The following is a 19,039-nucleotide window of genomic DNA, read 5'->3' as shown; positions in this document are numbered from 1 at the left end:
TGCTTTATAGCATCAGGGGGAACAGAAATCTGTCATCCACTTATATTACTAACCAAGTCCAGCAGTATGTTTTATTACATGATGACGAACATGGCCGTCACTGCAGAATCACCAAAACGGAACGGAGCTTGCCCGCGAATAGAAACATAGGGCGGCTTTCTTCCGAAACCAGCGCCCCCACCTCCACAGGTTGTGTGCAGTATCACCCCTGCCTTCAGTGGTGCTGATCCGTAATCCCAGCACCTGCGCTGTCTGCTGCTTGTGGAAGAAAGCAGCCGTGTTTTTCCAATCCTAGACAACCCCCCAGTGAGTCCTTCTAGCTGCCAACAAATGCTATGCAGTAGTAGTATAGCGGGTGGTAAAGTGCCATCTTTACCCACAGGCATGGGTATTTACCTTTCCAACACTACAGTAAGACAACGAGGGTGTAAATATACAGAGTCACTTGTACTTTTTTTTTTTACATCAAAAAGCACAGCGCATTTTGACTTGTTCTTGTTAAAAATGGTTGCGAGAGCACTGAAAAATGTTAAAGGGGTTGTCCCGCGAAACAAAGTGGGGTTCAGCACTTCTGTATGGCCATATTAATGCACTTTGTAATGTACATTGTGCATTAATTATGAGCCATACAGAAGTTATTCACTTACCTGCTCCGTTGCTAGCGTCCCCGTCTCCATGGTGCCGTCTAATCTTCAGCGTCTAATCTCCCGATTAGACGCGCTTGCGCAGTCCGGTCTTCTCCCTTCTGAATGGGGCCGCTCGTGCCAGAGAGCGGCTCCTCGTAGCTCCGCCCCATCACGTGTGCCGATTCCAGCCAATCAGAAGGCTGGAATCGGCAATGGACCGCACCGAAGACCTGCGGTCCACCGAGGGTGAAGATCCCGGCGGCCATCTTCACAAGGTAAGTAAGACGTCACCGGAACGCGGGGATTCGGGTAAGTACTACCCGTTTTTTTTTTTTTATCCCTGCATCGGGTTTGTCTCGTGCCGAATAGGGGGGCTATTGAAAAAAAAAAAATCCGTTTCGGCGCGGGACAACCCCTTTAAGTGCTTGTGAGGGTCTGGGGGTCCACACCACAATAACCCCAAATATACTAAATTTAGCCCAGGAACTGGCTTCACTTACAGTGCTAATCTCCATGTGCTGACAGCAGATATAGATTCATTTACAGTCACAAATCATAGAAATTATTAAGTCTGCGCCTCTTAATAACTTTGGTACATCTTGCTACAAGGTACTTGGCTGGCAGGATGCCTTCACATCAGCATAGATGAGTATTTACTTTGATTTTAAGCCTGTTTAACTTTTTTTTTTTTTGTCCCAGAAAACCCCTTTAAAAATTCCCATCCACATACAACAGAAAACGTCCACAGCGAATCTGCAGCATATTTGGGATACATGGTGGATTCTAAATCCGCTGCCTGCCAATTGCACGCTGCGGTATTTGACAGCAAACCAGCAAAGACTGAAACCTGTGGCAAATCTGCCCTCAAATCCACACCATTAGGTTGCCACAGATTCACTACCGATCTTCCTCTATAGTAAGTCAGCAAGAATAAGCCCCCCTGAAGGTGTACGAACGGCAGGGTTAGTAAATTGCCCTGATGTGTCTTGCATACCGGAGAAGCGCGAGCGTAGTGTCTGTTCATGGTGTGCCAGCGCCAATCTATCACGGCTGCCAAGGAAGCGTACGGCTATTATAGAAATCGGTCACATCACCCAAAATCCAGTACAGGACGCAGAGCTCTCTGGTTGTCCTATTAGGGACCTTTCGCACAGGACGGAATATTCCGTAACAGCATTACAGACCCTAGCGCCCCTGAAATCTGCACCAAAAACTGCACGGCTACCTGAAGATTGTGATGCAGAATTGCCGGTAGGATTTTATTTTCAATTCTGCACCAAAATTCACACATTAGCGGTGCAGATTTTGGGGCTGAAGATTCCACAGGAGGACGCATGCTGCAACATTGTTGGGACACATTCCGTTCTGTGTGAAAAGTCCCTTACAGTCCCGTAGAGCAGCTTATACTCTACACAGCCATAACACTAAGTATCAGTAGTCGGTCCTACATACGCTCTTCTGCGCCATCAGACTCCCCACGTGCATCACCACCGCGGGTGACCCTGTCACTGATTCCCGGATGTCCTTCCTTGGACTACTTTTGGTAGGGACTAACCCCTACTCTGGCGATGTTCTGACCCGGTATTCTACACATCACAGTTTGATCAGATTCTCACAGTAATCCATTTTTCTCGCTTCCAACAGGACGCCAGAGAACAAAAATGTTGTTTTCGGTCGCTGTATTTTGACCCCATAACTTTACGCAGTACTGCATAACTTTAGCATTGCTGTAATCGCAATGACAGAATAAAGAGGTCTGCATGGAGGGAAAACTAGAACTGCAGAATGTGACCTGGATACAAGCGCATCAATGACCCTTGGTCATGAAAGGGTTAAGGAACAAGCAGAGCCGACATTTACATTCCTCTCACTTTATAGCATTTCTCATTACGGTAATTTCATACTCTAGCAAACCAAGTCCAGTGCAAATCAATTACAAGCCGCTGCAGCCTTTCAACCGTTTCACAAGAGCGCAAATCAGTCTGGTTGTAAAATAAAAGTGGATGCCCGTAGGGTAGATGTGACACCGTGCCTACCCGATGACACCCGTAGGACTTCACTACAAGGGAGGAGACTTCTATGGTCATGAACATGGCTACCTGGTTTAGAAAACCCACTCTTCTATTATGAGCCGAAGCAAACAGCGTTTACACAGGCACCCTATTGCTTTAAATGTAGGCTGTGTAATTCTTAATGTCTCCTCCGGAGGTGCTATAGGAGGACTGGTCACTCAACTTGCACCTCAGACTATAGCTGATCAATTGGGGTCCTATATACACTGAACGTCCACTTTATTTGAGCCGCCGGGTCCTCTCATGATTGGAGCCTCCTTGTTTGAAAATTTCCCCGTGACCCCGGAGTGCGGCATAAAATCACGTGACAAGTTTTCTGTGGATCAGTGTCAATATGAATCCACATTAGATGGGAAAAACCACGATCTGAGCGGCTTCCAACAAGGCCGGGTCATCAGTGCTGGACTAGCCGGGGCCGGGATTTCACTGAAGACCCCGTGGTTTTTTTATGTAACCTAGTGGAGGGTATTCAGAGAATGGCGTGATTGAGGAAAACATCCAGCAAAAGGGGATCCTGTGAATTGAAATAACTTGTCATCGAAAGGGGTCAGAAGAGGATGTCAGGAATCGTTCTGCAGTCAAGGAAATTGCACCGAATATAATCCTGGTGACGCAAGAGACGTGTCTGAATGCACAACTCGTCGTTCCTTTGCACAGATGAGCTATAAGAACAGATGATCAGTTCCTGCGCCAAGAGATGCATAAAGACAAGACTCCAAGGGCAAAAAAATGCAAAAAGGTTATTCCTGAGCAGCGGAAAAAACTTCACCTGGGTTAGATGGATCCAGATTTCTGTTGCACCGTGCTGATGGGAGGTGATAAATTGGCGCAAGCATCATGAAACTATGACCCCTTCCTGTCAGACAGGTGGAGGTGAAGTAACGGTGTGGAGATTTTTTTGGCGCACACATACCCGTGGATGAACGCCATGATCAATTGATGCAGGTGTGACGACCAAAGAAAGTCTAATGCACTACCAGGTGGGGTCCCTAATAAAGTGACCATTCAGTGTACCTCTACTATCCCTTTAATTAGGTAAAACCCCAACATCTCCGTGATATATGTTCTGATTACTGGTAAATAACTGCAGAGCTCAGTGTGCTACGCTACCTGGAATTCACATTTCACCAGGCAACTGGATGCCGTGACCTCCTTGGGGTTGCTCAGTCACAGTAAAAACCGTTTTGGCTCCGATTCTTTGCATGAAGCCCTTGAAGGACAGGAATGTCCCTTACAATGTTCTCAGGTAGCTCTCATTGAGCTTTTGACTGGTCTTGAATGGCTTGGGTCATCCTCTGGTACCAGGGCTCGATCTTGGCGTTTGCCATCATATCATCAAATGCCTGTAGACCTTCCATGACTCTCAGGACCCCATAAACAGCCTACGGAGAAGGAGAGCCTCGTCATCAGTGCATCATGAACAGTACTGTGTAGCTTTACCTCTCAGATAACAGAGGTTGGTCTTACCAGATCCGCCAGGTTTGGTTGTGAGCCACCAAGGAACATCCTATGCTTCCCCACAGCAGCCACCCAGGTATTGGCAGCCTTGTACAGATCCTGGCGGACATCATCTTGTAGGTTGTGCCTGAAAGGAGTCAGCAGGAGGAAAAGTCATTCAAGACCCTTTTGATTTTTTGCACTAAAATCCCAGTATTGCTATATGGCCACCTCTATGCTGCAAATGGCGGACACAGACCCTATTTTCTGCTACATGGATAAATGAGAGAGCATGCATGAAGCTGTGTAACGAACAGAGATGGAAGAGAGGGCCATGGAATCCTAGACTGGTAGAGTTGGACGGGCCCTCCAGGGTCATCGGGTCCGACCCCCTGCTCAGTGCAGGATCGCTAAATCATCCCAGACAGATGTCTGTCCAGCCCTTGTTGACACGGAACAACTGTTTCTTACAATGCTCTGTTGAACGACTATTCGGATGATAGTTGTCCCATATAAAGCCACCTTGACCCCTTAAGGACCAGGCTGTTTTGTACCTTAAAGGGGTTGTCCCGCGGCAGCAAGTGGGGTTATACACTTCTGTATGGCCATATAAATGCACTTTGTAATATACATCGTGCATTAAATATTGGCCATACAGATGTTATACACTTACCTCCTCCGGTGCTGGCGTCCCAGTCTCCATGGCGCCGATCAAAGCCGCCTTCTGCCTGGATTAGACGCGCTTGCGCTGAAGGGGCCGCTCCGGCGTGCTCGCGCCGCACAGGTCTTCTGCGCATGCACAGAAGACCTCTGCGGCACGAGCACGCCGGAGACGGACAGAAGAGGGCAGACAGCACAAGCGCGTCTAATCCAGGCAGAAGGCGGCTTTGGTCGGCGCCATGGAGACGGGGACGCCAGCACCGGAGGGGTAAGTATATAACTTCTGTATGGCCAATATTTAATGCACGATGTATATTACAAAGTGCATTTATATGGCCATACAGAAGTGTTTAACCCCACTTGCTATCGCGGGACAACCCCTTTAAGGACCAGACACTTTTTAGGGATTTTACCCATGTGGTGGTCTTACGGCCCAATTTTTTTCCTTTAGCTATGTCCCATATGATGTCATATAAGACCTCTGGGGGACAGTCACATGTTTTTTTTGTTTGACACTTTCCCACTGTAGCTGGGGTGTCCATAGGAGTCTCAGTTACAGGGGAAAACAACCCCTGTAGGGACATTGGTCACTGGCAGAGCTGGTCAGTAGTATGACCCTGCAGCCCTGCTATAGCAGGGAATCTCGGTGGTCACGTGACCCTCCCTCCCCCCTCCCCCAGGCTCCCGTAGCAAAAGTTACACTTCCACTTTTCAGTACACAGCGGTCATTGAGTGTTCTGTACTCGGGGAAGGAAAAGGCAGAAAGGGTTGAAAACCCCTCCTGCCTTCTCCAGGTTATCAGCTGACAATCCGTCCTGCTCTGATTGATTGTAGAGAGAGGAGGCTTAAATCCCTGCTGTAATTTTACATATGGCTGGGTTTTAGGGCTTATTCACACGTCCGTATATCGGCTAGGTTTTCATGCTTGGCCGATATACAGTGTCCCTTTCTGCAGGGGAAGGAGGCGAGGCGGGCCAGGAGCAGTCCACTGAGCTCCCGACCCCTCTCTGCCCCTCGTCACTATTTGCAATGGGAAGGGGCGGAACTTAGCTAGCCCCCTCCCATTGCAAACAGTGGTGAGGGGCGGGAGCTCAGTGAACTTCTTCCAGCCCGTCCCGTCTCCTTCCCCTGCAGAAAGGGACACTGTATATCGGCCGGGCGTAAAAACCCAGCTGATATACGGATGTGTGAATAAGCCAAAGAGCCGTATATTTACTGTGCCTGGTCCTAAATGGGTTAAGGCTTGGGTGGACTCAGTGTTGACAACTGCTTTGTCACTCTTCCTCCACAGAAGTGGACATAAATGTTCTACCCTCTTAATGGTCATCTCAGCAACTGATGCATAAGGGCGTTGAATATTTGGTACATACCTGCTTTTTAGCCTCTTGCCGATGAAGAACATAGCAGATGCTCCAATGTATTTAGCGAAGACTCCTTCCACCGAGCCAAAGTTCCCCTCACGAACAATATAGTCAAATGAGGCCAATGCCTCTCCAGGTGTGCGGTAAACATTAGGGGAGATGAGGTGAACCAGCCAGTCATCCGCCCACTGACGCCACTTCATTTCCTCCCTACAAGTAATAAATAATTCTCATATAATGGATGTAGCATATTTCATACACTCACCTGGCACAGCATGGCCATACGCTCACCTGGCACAGCATGGCCATACGCTCACCTGGCACAGCATGGCCATACGCTCACCTGGCACAGCATGGCCATACGCTCACCTGGCACAGCATGGCCATACGCTCACCTGGCACAGCATGGCCATACGCTCACCTGGCACAGCATGGTCATACGCCCAACACCTTTTATTCTGATCCTTTAATATTCTCATGTTCACACCTTATTCCAGGTCACCCTTTAGCGCATATCATGCATCAATTATGTCATCATTTGTACAATATTTCCTAAGACCGACTATTCCTTGCTGACCATAGGCCGTGATACACCCTTGCATTCCCTATTAAATCCATTTGATGCAGTTGGTCAACATCTTGTGGACCCCTAAACCCACCTGTAACCCCATCCTACACAAGGTGCTCTCCCTAGGGGGCTAATGCCCACGGCGGCGTTATCCCACAGCTATTAGGTTCTATTGAACCTAATAGCTTTCTGCATTTGAAAGTTCACACTGCGGAATTCCGCTGCATGAAAGAAATTGCGGCATGCTCTAACTGCCGCGGGAAAACACAACCGGATTCCATTGTAGTCCATGGAAGAAGTCCATCATACGATACTTCCGCTGTGAGAACAGCGGAAGTATCGCATCATTACGCGTCACCGCCCACTGCCCACTTTTTGAGATAGATAAAATTAGCTATTTCCGCCATGTTTTTAGTATTTTTTTTTTCACGGCGTGCACTGCGGGTTAAAGAATGTACTGACTTTCTTCTCTGGGTCATCAAGAACACAGCAATACCACGTGTTTTTTTTTTTTTTTTACATAGTAAAAGGGGAAAGGTGGGGTTTTGACGTTTTTATTTAAACATTTATTTATTTTTATGCTTTGAAGGGGTTTTCTGGGAAGAATACTACCGAAGATCCATCCTTTGGATAGGTCATCAATAGTTGATCGGCTAGGTTCTGCATTGATTTCAATGAGAGCCATGCCTGCAGTTACAAGCGCCGGCCACTACACATAGGTCGGCACGGAGACTCCCACTCAGACCTTTGCATTTTTGCAGCGCTGACAGACCCCAATAGTCAACTACTGACCTATCCTGCGGATTCTAATAGAGAAGAGGCTCGGGCAGAGTTTCATGTGCCTCCTGGTTAAGCGGTAATGGAGCACACATTGTTCCTCCATCTGACCCTTATCATTCCTCTTCCATCTGACAAACAATATTCCCAAGCAAAAAAGTTTAACAAATTTGAAAAACTTACTTTTGTGATTCTTTGGACTGGTACAGCCGCAGCGTCTCCTCCTCGGTCAGCATGAGCCAGTATCTGTTCTGGTACTCGGTCACCTCCTTCCCTTTGTCATTGGTCACCTTCATAGCTGGATAGTAGGACACGATCTCCTCCAGGCCTTTCCTTCATTAAGATAAAAGTACTAACAAGTGAACCTATGAAGTAGTACCATGCCGGAGCCGGGAGCGATCACACTCTGTTCTTACCTGCACACGAGGAAAGTTTTAATGGCGCTGATGATGACGGAGGAGTCGTTTAATTGCTGATGGAAATGCAAGTGAAAACGAAGCAAGTTAGTGGAAGAGACGTACATCCGCCACGTTTCCTAATGCTACCATTAAAGGGGTATTCTGGGACCGCTACTAAGGGCCTCCATTAAATCCTGGCTCTATATAATGGGTACCTGATCTGCATGGATCGGCGCGTCAATTACCTGTTCACATGGTGCTGCGTCCATTTAAGTTTCAAGTTTGTGCTGATGTCAAGTAAATCAAATTATAAAACTTCCTTCCAGTTCTCTCTCACTGCAGCCGCGTCACCGGTTGTCAGTATATGGCAATATATGGGTGTCCGGACCAGAGTGCTGCCAAGAGGTTTCCAAGCAGCAAGGTCCATGTCAGTGGACGCTATAAGGCCAATTTCATGAAACTCGGCCTGATATTACACTCGCCAACGTGTGATGTCCCAGCGGATACGAGGCGTTTGTGTTAAAAACACCTCGCATTACTTCAAGGAAGTAGCGATCCTCCGCCAGGGCTAAAAACTTTTCAATGGGAAGCCCCGCATCGCACTCGCGTACACCTCGGACGCCGTGCAATGCTCTGCCGTCCCAAATGAAAACAATGGGTAAAGGATGCGTCCCGAGAGAACACTCAAAGGTAGGACATGCTGCAATTCTTTCCCACACTAATGTGTATGATCCCATTCAAAAGAATGGGTTTCGTATTCGTGCATCTTGTAATTCTGATTTTCTTGGTCGTGTAAAAGCGGCCTCAGGTAGGAGGTCATAGCTTTTAAGCCATGTAGCAGGAAAGCCTGAATTTGCAGAGACCAGTAGTTGCATGAGCCAAGAAAGCTCCAACCGCATGTATCAAGCCAATTTACACAGTGCCCTTGTGACCTCCGCCGGGCCGCTATAGGCTGGCATACCTTTTTTCAGCTGCATGGAATAGCACATTTTTTCTGCACTGTTCTATACAGAGGCATCCTATAACACATACACACGCACGCACACACGGCCAATGCCTGGCACTGGATGCTTGTATTGTGCCATGCATCAGCACAGTTCCTTAATGTATACTTCCGACATTCTGTCAGGATCAGCGGGCATGGATCCGCTGTGCCACACATTGGTTTGACTTTCGGTCAAATCTAGAAGCAACCCGTGGTAGCCTGGTCTTCACCCTTTCAGCCGACCAGTAGGGGGTTTCACTGCAGGGTCCGCAGGCTGTTACACTGGAAGTGGTCCCAGTAATGTGGAAGCAGAATCAATAACAGAGGACGTGCTGGGAGACGTCTAGGCAGAACTGGACTACCGACAGCGCCAGCGGCGCCCCCACATGGAACATCTGTAAGGTGCATTAAAAACTTCCAAGTCTCCTCCTAACTCTTCATGTCATTCTCTCTGCTGTAGATCACTTCGTGTATGAAGAAATCAGATTCACTTTTGCGTCATTTTCTAAGGCCACCTGCACACGGGCACGTCGGATTCCACATGCTGAATCTCGTAGCAGAAGGCGGCTGTAGCAGCAGTGGCGTCCACACGTGCCCGCTTTCTTGAATCCTCATCTGTACCTGATGGCCCACACATCTTGCCGTCAGACAAATGCAGCACAGATTATTAATATTTTTTTTTAAACTCCTGCTTTTCCGGCATCATCGCCCAGTGATGACGTCAAATCCGCAACTTTTCCACAATGTCAATTGCAGAAGGGCCGTGGCTCGGATGGCTTCCATTGACTGCAATAGAAACAATCTGCGCAAAAATAGAGCATACTGCAATTTTTCATCCGCGAGCGGAAACCGCAATTAGTTCTCGCTCATGTGTATCAAGAATCCCTTTTCCATAGCATGCTATGGAGGGTATTTGCTGTGGAATCCAGGAGGTGGACATCAGCCCCGGATTCCGCAATTTAAATCCGCCCATGTGCATTCATCAAAGACTGTAAATGTGTGAACCTGACCTGGAGGTGAATGGCCAACATCTACTTACCATTGAGGTCTTGGCGTTGGCGATGAGAATGGGGACTTTTCTGTAGTCTGAGAATTTAATCTCTTTCCGGAGGACAGGATTCACCTCTACAACCTCATACGGCAGCTGGTGATAGTCCAGGAAGGCGCGGACCTTACTGCAGAAGGGGCAGGTCTTGTACTGGTAGAGGGTGAGCTGTAGCGCTCCATCCGAGACCTGAGAATAAATAGACAGTGTTAGTACAACAACTCGGACAGGATCACATCATATACCTTAGTAGACCTCCCCCAAATCTTTACGAATTCTGTGTGCCACCGTTATTGCGCCCCCATGAGGTATAGTAGAAACAATGCATCTAATATTGTATGAATCCTTGAGAAGAAAAAAATATATATATACCACTGTAGGCCACCATATAAAATCAGAGGCCCCGTATGAGCAACATATGGCGGATCAATTCAGCACAGCCCATCATACACCCGTGTGCACGAGTCTATGCGTGCAAGATAAGCTGTCTAGGTACACAGGAGCCGGGATGCGATTTGCACCAAGCAGCACACGGATGCCATGTGCAGTCTGATGTACTGACGGGTCCCATTTCTCATCCAGGCAGTAGATAGGAATAGCACATGCCATGGATTTATCATTTTTGTGGGACAACCCCTATAGGGCTCTCACAGGAGGATGCAGTTTTGGTTTGTGAAAAATACAGTTTTCACCGTGCGCACATATTGCATTCGGTTTTGATGCTTGTGCGCATTTCTTACATCCATATTGCACTGTATTTACTGCATTTTTCATGTGCGCAAAGAAAAAAGGAAATGCAAGACGGCCCAAATTAGGTCACATTTTCCCCCCACTATCTCCTGGCAACATGCGCAAAAACCGCAGTGTGAGCACGTGCTGCCTGTGTATTCACTGGAGGGTTTTCTGTGAACCCATTGATTAGATGTGTTTTTCCCTGCTTGAAAAATGCCACCAAATTGCCCATTAAAGTCAATCAGTGTGCAACACACACAGCAAATACATCAGCATCTGAATATGTGCTGTGTTTTCCCGTGATCCCGTAGACTTTAATGGCCGATTTTGCTCCATAAATAGAGAACAAATGACCGGTCTTCAAAACATACAAAAAAAAATACAACACTCATCTGAATATATCAGTTCATATCAGTGGTGTTACATGCGGGCCGTAATAGGTCTGTACAGATATGGGTGTAACATGGGAGGAAGATACGCTTGTGTGAACGTGCCCTTAATCAGACTTGTCTGTTGAGACCCTCTTGTTAAACTTTGGGGGAATTAAAGGGAACCTGTCATCACCTATATACACCGCAAACTAAGTTAATGGGGTTATAGGACAGGGCAGAGGAGTCGGGGTGTTTACCATGCTCCCCGATCCTCACTGGAAACCGGCATATGGACAGCGCAGCATACGCATCTCTGCAGGCTGTGAGTATATGGGAGGGTCTGGCTGCAGAGACGAGTCAGAGGCGAGCTCACACGAACAGATTTGCATTGCATATTATGCACGCAATGTACGGACGCATAATACACGGTAAATGGCGTCAATAAAAGTACATTGATTTTCGTTGTTCACACTTGCGCATTACAAAAAAAAAACCGCAGCAGGTCCTATTTTATTGTGTATTATGTGACAGCCCTATTGTTCTCTGTGGATGCGTTTGAAGCGCAGTGCATGCGTAATTAGTTTGCATATTGATGGTGTTTTTTTATGTATGTTGCTAGGAGACATGGAGGAGGAAACTGGAAAAAGAAAAAAAAGAGAAGAAACCAGGAAGCCGATGCAGGACGGCGCACGTAAAATACACTGTACAAGCGCAATAATGTTACAATACGCAATTCCATATATCGTAGCGATTTTTACACAAATTATTGCCATACGATCGTGTGAGCCCGGGCCAATGCCCAGACAGCCCGCCAACTGATGAGGAACGGGGAGCTGGTAAGTATAAAGCACCCGACTCCTTGGCCCGATGCTGTAAACCCCACAGTGTGCAGAGCTTACAGGTGATGGCAGGCGCTGGACCAAAATCACAAGTTAGCCACCATCCACAGCAGAGGGGAAAACTCGCTGATCGTGGGGGTCTCCTCCACCAAGGCGAATCTTGAGAACGTGAGTCCCGTGTCCCCCTCCGCCGGTCACCGCAGGGTCGCTTCTCCCTGAGTGAATGGAGCGCTGGGAGCTCCTGTGGTTGGTGCGCCGATCATCGTCATGGGGCTGCTGGAAACACGCTGTGCGCTCGTCACTCAGCCATCACCGCAGCAGCAGTGGGGGGACACGGAACCCTCCCGTTCTTGTGATCGACAGGGGTGTCAGCAACGAGACCCCCACCGATCAGCAGGTTACCCCCCATCCTATGGGCAGCGGATCTTGGGGCCCCTCCGAAGAATCAGGAACGCCCTTATATACAGCGCAGCCCCCGCCGTCACACCCAGGGCAACTCTACATGCTGATGGTTGGCCTGAATCCGGTCCACAGTTTATAGTATCCATCCAGCTGCTGTAAACGGTCCTCCCACAATGCACTGCTGCAGACGGGACAGTCGTGGCCCCTCTGAGCGGCGGTTCGCTCCCCCTTATAGCCGCAGCGTCTCCCCCGGTTACAGCGTACAAGGGGATCCCTAATATCACCCACACACGGATACATTGTATTAGCGGTCTCATACCTGCGCCTCTTCTTCCAGGAAAAGCTTTACAGTCTGCACCGCCCCAAATACACCCCCAAAGGCCACCGCCAGCGCCCACATCCTCCTGCTGCCCCTCCCGGCCTCCTGCCAGCCCCCTCCGGCCCTGGACCCCCGCCAGCTGCCAGACACACAGCAAACCCAGCTCTGCTGTGCAGCCAAGGACGCGCCGGCAGCCTTCATTGGGCTCACTGGGCAAGGAAGCCGGCTAAAGCCCCTCACACTGGGACCACAGGAAGCTAAGGGGCCCCTAACTGCCACTCCAGGGACGGGGCCCCACAGTCTTGCCCTCAGCGGCCCCGCCAGACGCCATGACAAGAAGCCCAGCTCGTGAACCCTGCGCGCCGCCATCTTTCTTTGCCTAAGCACGCCCCCTTCTTAGTGGTCACCAAGAGAACCAATCAAAAGGCCGGGAGTGACGTGACGTCACGCGCTCAGCCGTTTATATAAATACTGGTCACGTGACAGAAATCACATGACGAGGAATCATGTCCGGACCGAACGGCGATCCGCAAGTCCCGCTGGGTGAAGCGGCCGGGGAGGAAGGTGCGTGCGGGGCTGATCGATCGGCTGACAGATCTGCCGTTCAGGGTCCTGGATAGGCTGGGTTGCATTGGCCCAGCCAGGTTCCTAGGAGGGTGCCGGACAGGATGCGGCTTGTGTTACACCGGCTGAACTACCGACAGAAGCCGGCACTAATAATGTCCCCGCCGGTTTCTTTTGGGTACCCCTCATATCAGACTACCAATACACTGTACCTGCTCTCTGATTGGCCAGTGCTGCTCATGTGATCCGTGCTGGCCAATCAGCAATACACAGTGTGCATTAGATAGAAAATTGTGGCAGCCATATTGGACGGCTGAAACCTGGAGCATCTTATCAGACCGACTGTAAAGAAGAAACCAGTGAAGGTCGTCAAACAACCCCCCCACCCCCACCTCAACGCCCCCGGCCTCGGGACATGAATTTGTTGAGCCCCTCTAAGTACGCGGCTCTTCGCGACTTCTCCTTCAGCTAGTTCCTAAGCAACACAAGTCTTAACCGTGCTGTAATAGTGTACTACAACTCCCAGCATGCCCCGGGTGCTGTAAGATGAGGTCCTCGTCCTCTCGTCTCTGTATTTCTGGCTCGGTCAGATACTGTTTACCCATAAACGCCCGTCCTGTAGTAACGCGGGCGTCTGTTGCGGCGGGCAGAATGCTCTGGTTAGGTGCGGCCATTGTAACCCAAAACAAGCAGCGTGACCGCGGCGCAGTTCTTGATGTCGGTCGGATTACTCCGTGTTGTCTTCAGGTTCGGAGGGCGAGCCGGCGAGCAAAACCGTAAAGCAGCAGCGAATGACGCAGGGCTTCCAGGACACTTTGAGCGCGGCCGTGTCGTATAGCGCCTTCTCAGCTCCTGCGTTTGGCGCAGCGTTCCGGTTTTGTCCGTTACATAACGCCTTCTACGTTTTTTATCCCAGATTACGCCGCTTTGGACTTCATGTTGGACCAGATCAACTTCTGCCTCGATCACTTAGAGGAAAAGAATGACCTTCTGCACGCTCAACTGCAGGATCTACTGGAATCCAACCGGCAGGCGCGGCGCGACTTCCAGGAGCAGCTAAACCAGAGTGTGGCGAGCAACGCCTCGCAGAAAGGGGAGGAGCTATAGTCGGTACAAAGTCGGCGCCTGGTATCTCCACAGCGCAGTCTGGGTTTCTCATCCGAATCGACTGAAGACGGCGAACCCAACGATGAAGGACGAAGCTCTTGCTGTAACGTGAGGCGTCCCGTGGGGCGATATGATGGCCGCCCGTCACGGCGCTCCTACAAGCCCAACCTGTCTTCGCCACAGATGTATTTTTGAACACTTTCCTGAATATTAAATGACGATGTAGAAACGTTTATTAAAGAGGGTTTTCCCCCCCAAAATTAAAAATGACAACCAATATGGCTTCCATCGTAGATTAACCCCTTCCACCCCACAAGAAATGGCGGAAACCAGAGCTGCTCTCTAGTAGGAGGCTGTAAGGGAGTTTTTAATCTTTGTGTAACTTGTCTCTTCTTATAAAGTGTTTTTAGAACCAATAACCTACTTTATTATTATTGAGGATGGGGGGGGGGGGGTGTTCAAGGCAACTATTATAGGAGTTGTCTAACAGTAAACCGTTGTTGGCCTATCCAGAGTGGCCGGGCTCCATCACCAAGGATCTCCACTGATCAGATGTTCTATGGGTGAGGGTACTTCTGCACTGATTTCTACAGAAAGTAAACAGCTCTGTTCTAACTATAGTGGCCAGGCTTGGTCTTGCAACCTAATCTCCCATTCAGGTGAATAGCCTGCAATACCACATCTGACCACTGTAGTGGAAATGGAGCTGTCTGTTTCCTGTAGAAATCCTGATCAGACTAGAATACAGCTGATCGGTGGGTGTCTCAGATGTCAGACCCCTGCCGACTTACATTTTATGGTCTATAGTTGAGGATTGGCCTGCATGAGCTTCTTCTTTGTGAGACAAATAGGACATACCATGAATTTTTTTTTCATGTGCACTGGGTATAGCCTCAGGCTATAGTGAGGTTATGGGCTGCCATTGGAATTACATGGACAGCACATGGCCCCAAAATAAGCTTATGTGGCCCTAGCCTTCAAGCAAATTGTGTCCTGGAACCGGAGTGGGAGGGAAGTATATTAGCTGGAGTTGTTCTTCTGTCACCCTTCCAATCTGCTGGTTTCCAGCCCTACTTTTGGTGGCCAAAGATGGCCGCAGCAATTTTCTAACTACCTAATGTAGACTACTCTCTGATTGGCCAGTGCTGCTTACAAGAGCAGCTCTGACCAATCAGAGCATCGATAGTGCATTGGTAGTCTAACATTACCTAATTCCCACAGTGCATTGGTAATCTGAAGCTTGTGTTCACTGTTGTGCACAGATGGAAACGGGACCTGAAATCGATGGACCAAAGGGATGTCACAGTAGCAAACACCCCGCCCTCTCCGATTCTGGGACAGAATTCTGTGGCAAAACTGGAGGGTCCCTTTAAGAGTGCCTTCACGTGAAGCGTAAAGGCTGCAGCATTTACAGTACAAGGTTTGTGGACGAGATTAAAAGAGGATTGCCAGGCAGTGCGGGCCTACACCAGGGTCAGAATGGAAGCCACTGCTCTGACACTTGTTTGCAGGCGCAGCTCTCACTGTAATCAATGGTAGCCATACTGGTAATTACAGGCTGGGATCCCATTGATTTCACAAAGAGCTGGGCTGCAATTACGAGTGCCAGCCACTACGCTGGTGGGAGCAGCGGTTTATACCCCAAACCTGGTGTAGCGCGGCACTGACAGTCGGCCCTTCCAGGAAAACCGTGTTAAGCAACTTGTCCGTGCTGAAAGAAAAGTTCCAGTTGGCATCTGAATTAAGCTACAGCTTCTAAATGCCCGGTCCGTCAGTTTATGCTGCGGATTTCCACATTTGAAATGCAAAAGTTGAAACTTATGGCAATCCACAGCATCTAGGTACGGCTCGCCTGAGATTTGCTATTGATTTTCTGCTGCAAAATCTGCCTTTTGTGAAGGTACCCCAGGGCTGTAGTGGGCACATAGACCATATTCACTGTACATTTTCAGCGGTGGCAAAATGTACGCCTAATGATGTGAACTTGCCGCTGAATCCGCCCTTTACTTTGCAAGGAATGAAATCGGCAGCAAGCAGTTGATATGCTGCTGCTTTAAAGGGCCACTCCAGAGATATTCTTTATTCATTATGTAGCCACCTCCCCAGGTATATATCAGAGATGGCAAGAGGGCATCCTCTACATCTAGAAGAAAGCAGGTTTCATCACCAACACAGAAGGGGGTTCTTTACTGTAAGAGCAGTAAGACTGTGGAACTCTCCGCCTGAGGACGTGGTGATGGCAAAATCTATAGAGGAGTTTAAGAGGGGCTAGATGTCTTTCTAGAGCGCTACGATATTACAGGATATCTAGTTTGTGTCTCCTCCCTTTCAGTTTCATCCCATTGCTTCTAGTCTTTCCTTGTGCAGATGAGAATAGGGCTGATCCCTCTGCACTGTGACAGCCCTTCAGATATTTGTAGACCGCTATTAAGTCTCCTCTCAGCCTTCTCTTCTGCAAGCTAAACATTCCCAGATCCTTTAACCGTTCCTCATAGGACATGATTTGCAGACCGTTCACCATCTTGGTAACTCTTCTCTGAACTTGCTCCAGTTTGCCAATGTCTTTTTTTTAAAGTGGGGTGCCCAGAACTGGACACAGTATTCCAGATGAGGTCTGACTAAGGAAGAGTAGAGGGGGATAATGACCTCATGTGATCTGGGCTCTATGCTTCTCTTAATACACCCCAGAAATGTGCTTGGATTTTTTGCTGCTGCATCACACTGTTGATTCATGTTCAGTCTGTGATCTCTTAGTATACCCATGTACTGTTGCTTAGCCCAATTCCTCCCATTCTGTATATGCTTTTTTTTTTTAATTATTATTCTTGCCCAGATGTAGGACTTTGCATTTCTTCCTGTTAAATACCATTCTGTTAGTTGCCGCCCGCTGTTCAAGCTTTTCTACATCTGTTTGAATCCTCTCTCTCTTCCCTAATGTTAGCTATCCCTCCTAGCTTTGTGTCATCAGCACATTTGATCAGTTTCCCATCAATTCCCTCATCTAGATCGTTTATATATGCCACTGGTCCCAGGACAGACCCTGTAGTACCCTACTTGCTACAATCAAAGGCAACGCGTTTCGGTGCACTTCTGGCACCTTTCTTAAGCCAATATATACAAACAGAAGTCATACACACTTGTATACGTATATAAGTGTGTATGACTTCTGTTTTTTATATATTGATTTGAGAAAGGTGCCAGAAGTGCACCGAAACGCGTTGCCTTTGATTGTACTATTTGTCTATAAGAATAAAGGATCTTTGAGAACTATTCCAGTGAGCCTGGATTTAAGTATCACTTGGTGTATTTGGAGTGTTTGATACTGTGCCACATAAAAGGTTGGTATATGTAATGAGAATGCTTGGTCTGGGTGAGAATGTGTGTAAGTAACTGGTCAGTGATAGAAAGTAGAGGGGGGTTATTAATGGTACATGCTGTGGGTCATCGTTACTAGTGGGGTACCACAGGGGGCAGTACTGGAGGGGTCACTGTTACTAGTGGGGTACCACAGGGGGCAGTTTTGGGCCCTATTCTTAATATATTGATTAATGACCTGGTAGAAGGATTGCATAGTAAAATATCAATATTTGCAGATTACACAAAACTGTGTAAAGAAATTAACACCAGAGACGTCAGAATGCAGTTGCAAAAGGGTCAAGATAAGTTGGGGGCAGAAAAGTAGCAAATGAGGTTTACCACTAATAAATGTAAAGTTCTGCACATGGGCAGAGGAAATACATGTCACTGTTATATACTAAATGGGAAACCACTGGGAACACTGACATGGAAAGGACTTGGGGATTTTAGTTAACTGTAAGCCTAACTGGAGCAACCAGTGTCAGGCAGCTGTGGCAAAGGCAAGTGGGATCATAGGGTGCATCAAGAGAGGTCTAGGGGCACATGGCAAGAAATTTGTTCTTCCTCTTTACAAGTCACTAGTCAGATCACACTTGGAATTTTGTGCACAGTTTTGGGCACCGGTACTCAAGAATAGTTCAAAACCGGGCAACTAAAGTAATAAATGGAATGGGTGGACTACAATAGCCAGAGAGGTCATCCAAATTGGAGTAATTTAGTATAGAAAAAAGACAGCTGAGGGGCGACCTAATAACTATGTATAAATATATCAGGGGACAATACAGAGGTCTCTCCCATCATCTATTTACCCAGGACTGTGAAAGGCACAAGGGGGCGCTCTAATAACTATGTATAGATATATCAGGGGACAATACAGAGGTCTCTCCCATCATCTATTTACCCAGGACTGTGAAAGGCACAAGGGGGCATCCTCTGCATCTAGAGGAAAGCAGTTTCTACACCAACATAGAAGAGGGTTCGTAACTGTAAGAGCATTGAGACTGTGGAACTCTGGCTGAGGAAGTGGTGATGGCAAATTCGATAAAAGTTCAAGAGTAGCCTGGACACCTTGAGGGAGACAATATTCTATGTTATAATCATTAATAACTTCAGAAGAGTCGGTGATTGCGGATTATTCAAATTGCCATTTTTGAGTCAGGAGGGAATTTTTCCCCCTAAATGAGGAAAATTGGCTTCTACATTAGTTTTTCTTTTTGCCTTCCTCTGGATCAACATTGGGGGTGATAGGCTGAACTGGATGGACACATGTAATTTTTCGGCCTTACATACTATGTTATGGCGAGTGGTTCAGCAATTACCTCCACTGCTTCCTTTAGTATCCTAGGATGTAATTCATCTGGACCTTGACACTTGAATTCATGAAAGTTAGCTAAGTGTTCCCTCACCGTCTCTCTGCTC

At 48.1% G+C, this 19,039-nt stretch overlaps 2 protein-coding genes across 2 annotated transcripts; one reads left to right on the top strand and one right to left on the bottom strand.

Moving 5' to 3' along the window:
- Positions 1-2,481: 2,481 nt before the first annotated feature.
- Positions 2,482-12,993, bottom strand: PTGES2 (prostaglandin E synthase 2). Its single transcript, XM_066580348.1, has 7 exons — positions 12,593-12,993; positions 9,924-10,118; positions 7,918-7,973; positions 7,685-7,834; positions 6,166-6,366; positions 4,166-4,283; positions 2,482-4,080 (listed from the first exon to the last, which is right to left on the bottom strand). The coding sequence occupies exons 1-7, from the start codon at positions 12,959-12,961 to the stop codon at positions 3,952-3,954; spliced, it is 1,218 nt and encodes a 405-aa protein (XP_066436445.1). The 5' UTR covers positions 12,962-12,993; the 3' UTR covers positions 2,482-3,951.
- Positions 12,994-13,051: 58 nt separating this feature from the next.
- BBLN (bublin coiled coil protein) lies at positions 13,052-14,670 on the top strand. The gene is made up of 2 exons (XM_066580349.1): positions 13,052-13,156; positions 14,073-14,670. The coding sequence occupies exons 1-2, from the start codon at positions 13,099-13,101 to the stop codon at positions 14,261-14,263; spliced, it is 249 nt and encodes an 82-aa protein (XP_066436446.1). The 5' UTR covers positions 13,052-13,098; the 3' UTR covers positions 14,264-14,670.
- The last annotated feature ends 4,369 nt before the right edge of the window (positions 14,671-19,039 follow it).

This window comes from Eleutherodactylus coqui, chromosome 10 (genome assembly GCF_035609145.1).
Source record: "Eleutherodactylus coqui strain aEleCoq1 chromosome 10, aEleCoq1.hap1, whole genome shotgun sequence".
Classification (NCBI taxonomy): domain Eukaryota; kingdom Metazoa; phylum Chordata; class Amphibia; order Anura; family Eleutherodactylidae; genus Eleutherodactylus; species Eleutherodactylus coqui.
The sequence above is the reverse complement of the archived record's forward strand: the minus strand, read 5'-3'. Positions and strand labels throughout refer to the sequence as shown.

Excerpts from the sequence above, each read along its gene's own strand:
- BBLN (XM_066580349.1), top strand. The coding sequence starts at position 13,099 with ATGTCCGGACCGAACGGCGATCCGCAAGTCCCGCTGGGTGAAGCGGCC. Across the intron at positions 13,157-14,072 it reads TGAAGCGGCCGGGGAGGAAG|ATTACGCCGCTTTGGACTTC; the intron begins GTGCGTGCGGGG and ends TTTTTATCCCAG.
- PTGES2 (XM_066580348.1), bottom strand. The coding sequence starts at position 12,961 with ATGGCGGCGCGCAGGGTTCACGAGCTGGGCTTCTTGTCATGGCGTCTG. Across the intron at positions 4,284-6,165 it reads GGCAAGAGGCTAAAAAGCAG|GCACAACCTACAAGATGATG; the intron begins GTATGTACCAAA and ends GACTCCTTTCAG. Across the intron at positions 4,081-4,165 it reads AACCAAACCTGGCGGATCTG|GCTGTTTATGGGGTCCTGAG; the intron begins GTAAGACCAACC and ends CCTTCTCCGTAG.